Source organism: Coregonus lavaretus (genome assembly GCF_964263955.1).
Source record: "Coregonus lavaretus genome assembly, chromosome: 13".
NCBI lineage: Eukaryota > Metazoa > Chordata > Actinopteri > Salmoniformes > Salmonidae > Coregonus > Coregonus lavaretus.
Window position 1 is genome coordinate 2,813,513 of NC_140000.1, and position 10,586 is coordinate 2,824,098.

Here is a 10,586-nt window from a genome sequence, read left to right on the forward strand (position 1 = left end):
TTGGGGGATTGGAGAGGGAGTGGGGATCAGGCCCAGAGCCGGATCCGCCGCCAAGGCGGAGTGCCCACCCGGTCCCTCCCCTGTGGTATTTAGTTGGCGCGGTCGGAGTCCGCGCCTTTAGGGGGGGGTACTGTCACGCCCTGGCTCTGGGGACACTGTTATGTTGAGCCAGGGTGTGTAATTCTATGTTTGTATTTCTATGTTGGCCTGAGTGACTCCCAATCAGAGGCAACGAGTGTCAGCTGGTTGTCTCTGATTGGGAGCCATATTTAACTGTCTGTCTTTCACTTTGTGTTGGTGGTTTCTTGTTCTTATTTGGTTTGTGTTACACCGTAGACATCACGTTATCGTCTGTTGTTTTGATCGTGTGATCATTCATTAATAAATATGTTCACCTTCAACGCTGCGCATTGGTCTCTCCCTGACGATCGTGACACCTTAATGACTCAAATATCCCTTTGAGCCCTTCAATGGTTCATTGCAGTTAAAGGAAAGGTTTCTTTAATCTTTTAGTGATAATAAAAATGTAGGGGCGTGGTTTGCTCAAAGCTCTTTTTGTGTAACCGTGAGTGAGGGTGTCATTCCAGTTTATCTAATCTGTTGTGTTATATCATTACATGTCAAATTTGACTATGGCCAGTAACAGTGTCTTGCAAAAGACTCACGTAAGGTCTTGTGTCAATTGAGAACTGTTGACTAAGTCAGACGATCTCAATTCTCTCCTCAGGGACCCCCAGCTGTTCCAGAGCTAGCTGATTCATCTTGTGAATTAACACAGACTAACCAGAATATAACACCATGTATGGCTCTTCAAAAGGTTCTTTGTAGAACCTTTTAGATTGAGAATGGTTCTATAAAGAACCTTTCTCCATAAAGGTTCTATAAAGAACCATTAAAAAGCGTTCTCAATAGCACCAAAAATTGTTGTAAGCATAGCGGAACCCTTTTTCGTGCTACATTTAACCTTATTTTAATGGTTATTTGTAGAACCTTAGGAAAGGGTTCTTTATAGCACCATAAAGGTTCCATTTAAAACCTTATGAACATGGTTCTTTATAGAACCTTCAAAAAAGGGTTCTACACTGCCTTCATCAAGTATTCACACCCCTTGACTTTTTCCACATTTTGTTGTGTTACAGCCTTAATTTAAAATGGATTAAATTAAGATGTTGTGTCACTTGCCTACACACAATACCCCATAATGTCAAAGTGGAGTTCTGTTTTTTGAAACTTTTAGAAATTAATAAAACATTGAAGGCTGAAATGTCTTCAACCCCTTTGGCAAGCCTAAATAAGTTCACTAGTAAAAATGTGCTTAACAAGTCACATAATAAGTTGCATGGACTCACTCTGTGTGCAATACTAGTGTTTAACATAATTTTTTAATGACTACCTCATCTCTGTACCCCACACATATAATTATCTGTAAGGTCCCTTAGTCGAGCAGTGAATATCAAACACAGATTCAACCACAAAGACCAGGGAGGTTTTCCAATGCTTCGCAAAGAAGGGCACCTATTGGTAGATGGGTAAAATAAAAAGAAGATATTGAATATCCCTTTGAGCATGGTGAAGTTATTAATTACACTTTGGATGGTGTCTCAATACACCCAGTCACTACAAAGATACATGCATTCTTCCTAACTCAATTGCCGGAGAGGAAGGAAACCGCTCAGGGATTTCACCATGAGGCCAATGGGGACTTTACAGAGTTTAAAGGCTCCACAATACTAACCTAAATGGCAGAGTGAAAAGAAGGAATCCTGTACAGAATAAAAAATATTCTAAAACATGCACCCTGTTTGCAATAATGCACTAAATTAAAACTGCAAAAAATGTGGCATGAACTTTATGTCCTGAATACGAAGCGTTATGTTTGGGGGCAAATCCAACACAACACATCACTGAGTACCACTGACATCCAATCAATTATTATTATCAATTATCCATAAAGTTCATATTTTCAAGCATGGGGGTGGCTGCATCATGTTATGGGTATACTTGTCATCGGCAAGGACTAGGGAGGTTTTTAGGATAAAAACAAATGGAATAGAGCTAAGCCCAGGCAAAATCCTAGAGGAAAACCTGGTTCAGTCTGCTTTCCAACAGACACTGGGAGACAAATTTACCTTTCAGCAGGACAATAACCTAAAACACTATGTCAAATATACACTAGAATTGCTTACCAATACGACATTGAATGTTCCTGAGTGGCCTTACTTTTGACTTAAATTGTCTTGAAAAACTATGGCAAGACTTGAAAATGGCTGTCTAGCAATGATCAACAACCAGCTTGACAGAGTTTGAATAATTTTAAAAAAAGAATAATGTGCAAATATTGTACAATCCAGGTGGATAGGATATACAGTGCATTCTGAAAGTATTCAGACCCCTTGACTTTTTCCACATTTTGTTACGTTACAGCCTTATTCTAAAATGGATTAAATTGTATTTTTCCCCTCATCAATAACACAATACCCAATAATGACAAAGCAAAAACTTTTAGCAAATTTATAAAAAATAAAAAATAGTAATATCATATTTACGTAAGTATTCAGACCCTTTACACAGTACTTTGTTGAAGCACCTTTGACAGCGATTACAGCCTTGAGTCTTCTTGGGTATGACGCTACAAGCTTGGCACACCTGTATTTGGGAAGTTTCTCCCATTCTTCTCTGCAGATCCTCTCAAGCTCTGTCAGGTTGGATGCACAGCTATTTTCAGGTCTCTCCAGAGATGTTCAATCAGGGTCGTCTGGGCTCTGGCTGGGCCACTCAAGGATATTCAGAGACTTGTCCCGAAGCCACTCCTGCGTTGTCTTGGCTGTGTGCTTAGGGTCGTTGTCCTGTTGGAAGGTGAACCTTCACCCCAGTCTGAGGTCCTGAGCGCTCTGGAGCAGGTTTTCATCAAGGATCTCTCTGTACTTTGCTCCGTTAATCTTTCCCTCGATCCTGACTAGTCTCCCAGTCCCTGCCACTGAAAAACATCCACACAGCATGATGCTGCCACCACCATGCTTCACCGTAAGGATGGTGCCAGGTTTCCTCCAGACGTGAAGCTTGGCATTCAGGCCAAAGAGTTCAATCTTGGTTTCATCAGACCAGAGAATGTTGTTTCTCATGGTCTGACAGTCTTTAGGTGCCTTTTGGCAAACTCCAAGCGGGCTGTCATGTGCCTTTTACTGAGGAGTGGCTTCCGTCTGGCCACTCTACCATAAAGGCCTGATTGGTGGAGTGCTGCAGAGATGGTTGTCCTTCTGGAAGATTCTCCCATCTCCACAGAGGAACCTTAGAGCTCTGTCAGTGACCATCGGGTTCTTGGTCACTTCCCTGACCAAGGCCCTTCTCCCCCGATTGCTCAGTTTGGCCGGGCGGCCAGCTCTAGGAAGAGTCTTGGAAGAGTCTTGGTGGTTCCAAACTTCTTCCATTTAAGAATTATGGAAGCCACTGTGTTCTTGGGGACATTCAATGCTGCAGACATTTTTTGGTACCCTTCCCCAGATCTGTGCCTCAACACAATCCTGTCTCGGAGCTCTACGGACAATTCCTTCGACCTCGGCTTGGTTTTTGCTCTGACATGCACTGTCTTGTCCAATCAATTGAATTTACCACAGATGGACTCCAATCAAGTTGTAGAAACATCTCAAGGATGGTCAATGGAAACAGGATTTACCTGAGCTCAAATTCGAGTCTCATAGCAAAGGGTCTGAATACTTATGTAAATAAGGTATTTCTGTTTTTAATTTTTAATAAATTTGCAAAATTTCTACAAACCTGTTTTTGCTTTGTCATTATGGGTTATTGTGTGTATATTAATGAGGATTTATTTTATTTTATCCATTTTAGAATAATTCTGTAACATAACAAAATGTGGAGAAAGTGGAGGGGTCTGAATAGAGTGCCATTTGGGGGTTTCCATACTTCCATACCTCTGTGTCCGCAGACGGCTGGTTTCCATACCTCCATACTTCCATACCTCTGTGTCCGCAGACGGCTGGTTTCCATACCTCCATACTTCCATACCTCTGTGTCCGCAGACGGCTGGTTTCCATACCTCCATACTTCCATACCTCTGTGTCCGCAGACGGCTGGTTTCCATACCTCCATACTTCCATACTTCCATACTTCCATACTTCCATACCTCTGTGTCCGCAGACGGCTGGTTTCCATACCTCCATACTTCCATACCTCTGTGTCCGCAGACGGCTGGTTTCCATACCTCCATACTTCCATACCTCTGTGTCCGCAGACGGCTGGTTTCCAGGATGTTCTGTCTGATGCAGAGACCCTGGCATTGATGGTGGGTTGTCTCTGCCATGACTTAGACCACCGTGGCACCAACAACGCCTTCCAGGCCAAGTGAGTCACCTCGGCTAAGCCCCACAGAGAAATATAAAAAAATAATAAAATAAAATAGATAAATGAGGCTGATATTAGTCTGATCAACCAGTCAGTCAGTCAATCTATCTGCATGTCCGCCTGCCTGCCTGTCTGTCCATCTCTCTGTTACTCAATCAGTTGACTGTCCCTCCTCTGCTGCTTCCTACAGGACTGGCTCTGCTCTGGCCCTGCTCTACGGGACATCAGCCACCCTGGAGCACCATCACTTCAACCATGCAGTCATGATTCTACAGAGTGAGGTGACCTTGGCTACCATCACCTTTACTTAAGAGCTTCCATTTATTGCTCAATCTTGACATTCACCACCCATTTATTACCTGAAAATATGTATTTTTCTCATGTTTTCCAACAGGGTCATAATATCTTTGCCAACCTGTGTTCCAAAGAGTACAGTAGTATGATGCAGCTGCTAAAACAAGCCATCCTCTCTACTGACCTCACCCTGCACTTCCAGTAAGTCTTCCAACTTCCACATACAGTTGTAGAAGAGATACTTGATTTTTATATCTTTAATAATCACTACTAGCCTGGTCCCAGATCTGTTTGTGCTCTTTCCAACTCCATTGCTCATTGTCAAGCCAAATTGGCATGATAATGAGTGACAAGTAGTCGACATGATAGCACAAACAGGCCGGCACTCAGGCTACCTCCCGTCTGCTTTGCCATTGAACCCCCCTCCTTTTCCTTGTTTCTGTTTTGTGACTCTATCTATGCTCCTAAACAGGCGGAGGAGCAAGTTCTTTGACTGTGTTCTGTCTGGAGAGTTCAGCTGGACAGACGAGTCTCACAGAGAACTTCTCAGGTCCTTCCATCTTTCTTACTTATTTATTGAACCATTGTCAACAATCTCCTTATGTGGAGACTTGTTTTGGTTCTAAACAACCTCTGACCCCTTTCTTCACCAGGTCTATGCTGATGACAGCATGTGACTTGGGTGCAGTGACTCGCCCCTGGGAGATCTCCAAACAGGTAAAACTTCTGGCTGTGTCCCAAATGGCACCCTAATCCCTTTATAGTGTACTAGTTTTGACCAGGGCCTATAGGGTCATCATTGACATCATTGACATAACGTTGAAATCCCCCTGCAGGTTGCGGAGTTGGTGACCAGTGAGTTTTTCGAGCAAGGTGACAGGGAGAGGTCTGAGCTCAAGTTGACTCCAGCGGTAAGCAGTACACAGTACTACTGTAACACTTCCCTTCAAACTATACTTCCCTTCACACTACACTTCCCTTCAAACTACACTTCCCTTCAAACTATACTTCCCTTCACACTACATTTCCCTTCAAACTACACTTCCATTCAAACTACACTTCCCATTAAACTACACTTCCATTCAAACTACACTTCCCTTCAAACTACACTTCATTTTATACTTCACTTCCCTTCCAACTACACCTCCCTTCAAAATAAATGTCCCTTCACTACACTTCCCTTCAAAGTCAGATCATCAACTTTGATATTAGTGCTCCATCCACTACTACCTTGATTCACTTGAGTCCAAACACCATCAATGCAACTTTCACCTGCACAGCATTTAGGGAGTAAACTTTTATATTTCATTCTGCTGATTCTCAGTATCTTTCTAACCCCCTTTGGGTTCCCAAAAGTTAGCCTTGATGTGGGGAGTTCTTTCTTTTGATATTCAACTGTTGGGATGAAATTACTAAAGCTAGTTAAGTGATTAGGAGTGCCTTTCATGGTGGATGATACTGTAACAGCAGTCTCTCTCTCTCTCTCTCTCTCTCTCTCTCTCTCTCTCTCTCTCTCTCTCTCTCTCTCTCTCTCTCTCTCTCTCTCTCTCTCTCTCTCTCTCTCTCTCTCTCTCTCTCTCTCTCTCTCTCTCTCTCTCTCTCTCTCTCTCTCTCTCTCTCTCTCTCTCTCTAGGCCATCTTTGACCGTAATCGAAAAGACGAGCTGCCCGCACTACAGTTGGAGTGGATAGATGGGATCTGTCAGCCCCTCTACCAGGTAAGGGACTCACCTGTCCTAAACCCACCCGTGCTGTCTGTTACTGAAACACCAAGTTTAAGGAGGACTCCAACGCAATAAAATCAATGTACATTCATTTAGCCTGTACCTGTATGTTTTCACAGTATGATGTCATCTGAAATGACTTTATTTTATCCCTTTTTTCAGTCCTCCTGCATGAAATGAGCATATGTGTGTCTATGATACAGCCCCTTCTAAGTCAGTCTCCCACACTGTCTCCCCTCTAGGCTCTGGTGAAGCTAAACGTGAAGCTGAAGCCTATGGTTGATGGGATAGCAGCCAACCGCATTAAGTGGAAGGAGCTGGGCTCGTCCTATCAGCAGCACACACACAGAACCACAGAGACCAATCAGAGTCCTTGCTCTGAGTCAAGACCCAACCCAGAGACCAATCAAAATTCAGACTCCAGTCAGAACTCGCAACTAGAGTTTGGGTCAAATGTAGTATTTGATCAGACGTCAGTTCTTACTACAGAGCCTAATGGTCATTCAGAGTTTGGGTCAAATTCAGAATCTGATCAGAAGTCAGTTCTTACTACAGAGCCTAATGGTCATTCAGAGTTTGGGTCAAATTCAGAATCTGATCAGAAGTCAGTTCTTACTGCAGAGTCTATTGGTCATTCAGAGTTTGGGTCAAATTCAGAATCTGATCAGAAGTCAGTTCTTATTACAGAGTCTAATGGTCATTCAGAGTTTGGGTCAAATTCAGAATCTGATCAGAAGTCAGTTCTTACTACTGAGTCTATTGGTCATCTGGGGTCAGATGGGAGTATATGGTCTGGTCAGCTGTCTCAAGGGCAGGGGGCTGAGGTTTAAAGAGAGAGGGAGGGGGAGAGAGAAGGAGGGATTAGAGAGGGAGGGGGAATTAGGAGATAGGGAGGGGGAGAGAGGAGTGGGGGGTGGTGGCTGTGTGGTAATGTAGTTTCTGTAACTCAATTTGATCTAGTTGGGGTATTGAAAAGTTCAGTTTTTTACACTTTATTTACACCTTGTGGACACTTCAGTGGATTACGTGTTGATCTTCATGACGTTGTAATTACAAGAACATTGAGTGGGAAACATCCATTCATGTTAGATTCATGCTCACACCTGTGTTGCACTGCTCTTGTGAAATGTAGGAATGCTGTCTACGTGATAAACCTGCTGTTTGTTAAAGCTTGTGCATCGATGGACCGGCTTTGAAACCAAAGATGTCCAGTAACCAATGTATTATGTACAAGTAATCACTGTGATCTCTCTCTCTCTCTTTCTCGCTCCCTTTCGCTCTCTGTATGTTTATGTCAGCTACTTGAGTAGCTGTCAGAGGTGGATGATGTTGTTCCTGAATGTTTATGTCAGCTACTTGAGTAGCTGTCAGAGGTGGATGATGTTGTTCCTGAATGTTTATGTCAGCTACTTGAGTAGCTGTCAGAGGGGGATGATGTTGTTCCTGAATGTTTATGTCAGCTACTTGAGTAGCTGTCAGAGGGGGATGATGCTGTTCCTGAATGTTTATGTCAGCTACTTGAGTAGCTGTCAGAGGGGGATGATGCTGTTCCTGAATGTTTATGTCAGCTACTTGAGTAGCTGTCAGAGGGGGATGATGCTGTTCCTGAATGTTTATGTCAGCTACTTGAGTAGCTGTCAGAGGGGGATGATGTTGTTCCTGAATGTTTATGTCAGCTACTTGAGTAGCTGTCAGAGGGGGATGATGCTGTTCCTGAATGTTTATGTCAGCTACTTGAGTAGCTGTCAGAGGGGGATGATGCTGTTCCTGAATGTTTATGTCAGCTACTTGAGTAGCTGTCAGAGGGGGATGATGCTGTTCCTGAATGTTTATGTCAGCTACTTGAGTAGCTGTCAGAGGGGGAATGCCATGTCTATGTCTGAGTACCAAATGGCAACTTAAACTGTCAAAAGTAGTGCACTATATAGGGAATAGGGTACCATTTGGGATGCAGCGTATCCTTTTGGTTGCATGCGTTTATTGCACCTATTAGTGTAGTCAGCCTGTGGCTGAACGTTTGCTCTGTTCAATGTGTGGATGCATGATATCGATACTAGTTGTGTACAGTATATGTGTATTCAGTTATTTGTCAAATGTTTCTGTAGAATTGAAGTATACTGAGGTTTCTGCAATACAAATTGGACAGCATGCTGATATGTTTTGAAAATGTCCAGTGTCTATTGTTGACACTGGATATTGTGTAGATACTGTGTACATAATTTATTTTTGATGTTCGTGACTCCTGGTTTGATGTTGCATCAAGCGGAGGCTAGTATTTGATTTTGGTGTATTTCCCAGAATGCAAACCCTCTTACTCCAATGTTGATTTTATTCACTGATGAGAGTAGGGAGATATGTTCTGTTGGTGGTATACTGTACTGTTTTAAGTTTTCCTATACGTACAGACTCAGTTTTCTATTTTAGATAGCAACTCTGTACCAGAATTCAAACGTCCAATATTTTCATATATTAGGCTCTATATTTGCTGAATGAGGAATACACTATTTGCATTTTCGCTCACCGTTTCTACATTCTGCACTAATACTTTATACTTTAATGAAAGATTGAGAGAAATTGTGCAATGAAAAGGTTCGATAGAATTTATGTCTGTCTTCCTCAGGTGGTTTTGTAAATAAATAAAAAGCACTGGCATGCGAAAAGATTGCTTTGTGTGGTTTGTGCTAAAAATTATGAAGTATATGATCTATTTAATGCGTTATTGTTAGGGTTATTTTATGTAGTAGGGTAAAAACAATGATCACCATGATATTGCACAGTTCTGGAATATCAGGGTATTATTAAATAGACAAAATCCACAAGAATGCACCTCTTACAATTACTGTAGGGTGAATTCAGAAAGAGCGGGACATCATATAAACTGGGACAGCTTAATCCTGACTCGTTTAGTTCTCTGAAAAGAGAAAATCAAAACTATTGTGACTAAGCCATTGCAGAGAAACCACCTGATTAAAATCACATTACTTCATTGGTGTGACATATTATAGGGGGGTGGAGCAAGCTTTAAACAGGGAGCAGGGATGGGCAAAACGTACAAAATGCAATTACAAAATACCACAAGGATCAATGTATCAAAATGTAATTGAATTGTCATCGGGGTACAATTCGGACTAATAATGGTGTCCCAGTTTATCTAACCTGCTGGCCCAGTCTACCAAATGCAAACTGAAAATATGATTTTGACTCAGTGTACACAAATGTGTGTCATGCCTCCTATGAATATATCAACATTGTTTTTGTGTGTGATTAGGAAACATCTTGAGGATTTCAGAAATGTATCATGTGTTGGGCTATGTTGGATAGATGACTAAAAAGGTTCCAGAAGTATCATGACTCAGGATGAGACCCAGATGCAGACACGTGAGGTAGATGGTTCAACACGGAGAAAGACGCTGGCACGACTTGACGGGAAACAGAAGGCAAAGGACAGTGAGACACATGTTTTATCTTGGACACATGAAACGTAGGATGGATATGGAGGGTGCGGGGCAACAGAAGATGAACAGCAGAGGGGCCAAGGATTTTAGAGACAGGGACAGGGTCTTAAGAAGAGCGGACCGGGCTCTGGGCTGAGGGTATGTTGACCTCTTCCTCTTGCTCAGGGAAGAGCGGGGGCTATAACTCACAGAGCACTCGAAGGGTGAGAGACTAGTGGCCGAGCAGAGAAGGGTGTTCCGGGCGCACTCCACCCACACGAGTTGCTGGCTCCAGGTGGTGGGGTTGGCCGAGCAGAGGCACCGAAGAGTCGTCTCCAGGTCCTGATTGGCACGCTCCGACTGGCCGTTAAATTGAGGATGAAACCCGGAGGACAGGCTGGCCGACGAACCAATGAGGGTAAAGAACGCCTTCCAGAATTGGGACGAGAACTGAGGACCACGATCGGAGACTATGTCGACCGGAAGTCCGTGAATTCGGAAGACGTGCTGTACCATGAGTTGGGTCCGGCGGGAGCCGGGATGGCAGGTTAGATTCGAGGAATAAACCCATTCCAGGACCGGGGACCGGACAGAATCCGCGACGAACAACCGGTTAGCCGGGTCCCCCCCCCGGGGTCTGGCTGGGAACGCTGCGCCTTGCATACCAGGCCCTCGATACCCCAGACGAGTGTCGCTGCTAGACAGGAGGTAGGGAGGATGGTCTCTGGGTCAGACGGTGTAGCTGCAGAGCTATGCAAGCAAGAGAGGGCATCAGG

The 10,586-nt window shown here is 43.5% G+C and overlaps 1 protein-coding gene across 1 annotated transcript in view; it reads left to right on the plus strand.

The window, feature by feature from the left end:
• The window catches only part of LOC311139289 (dual 3',5'-cyclic-AMP and -GMP phosphodiesterase 11A-like), a gene marked incomplete at both ends in the record, with an annotated part of 27,254 nt that extends 16,892 nt beyond the window's left edge, over nt 1-10,362 (plus strand). Inside the window, 9 exons of the mRNA XM_084174175.1 lie at nt 4,250-4,359; nt 4,550-4,640; nt 4,754-4,854; nt 5,126-5,203; nt 5,307-5,370; nt 5,490-5,564; nt 6,287-6,370; nt 6,619-6,799; nt 10,106-10,362. Coding sequence (XP_084030301.1) covers nt 4,250-4,359; nt 4,550-4,640; nt 4,754-4,854; nt 5,126-5,203; nt 5,307-5,370; nt 5,490-5,564; nt 6,287-6,370; nt 6,619-6,799; nt 10,106-10,362 — 1,041 coding nt within the window. The remainder of the gene's footprint in view (nt 1-4,249; nt 4,360-4,549; nt 4,641-4,753; nt 4,855-5,125; nt 5,204-5,306; nt 5,371-5,489; nt 5,565-6,286; nt 6,371-6,618; nt 6,800-10,105) is intronic.
• Nucleotides 10,363-10,586: the final 224 nt, after the last annotated feature.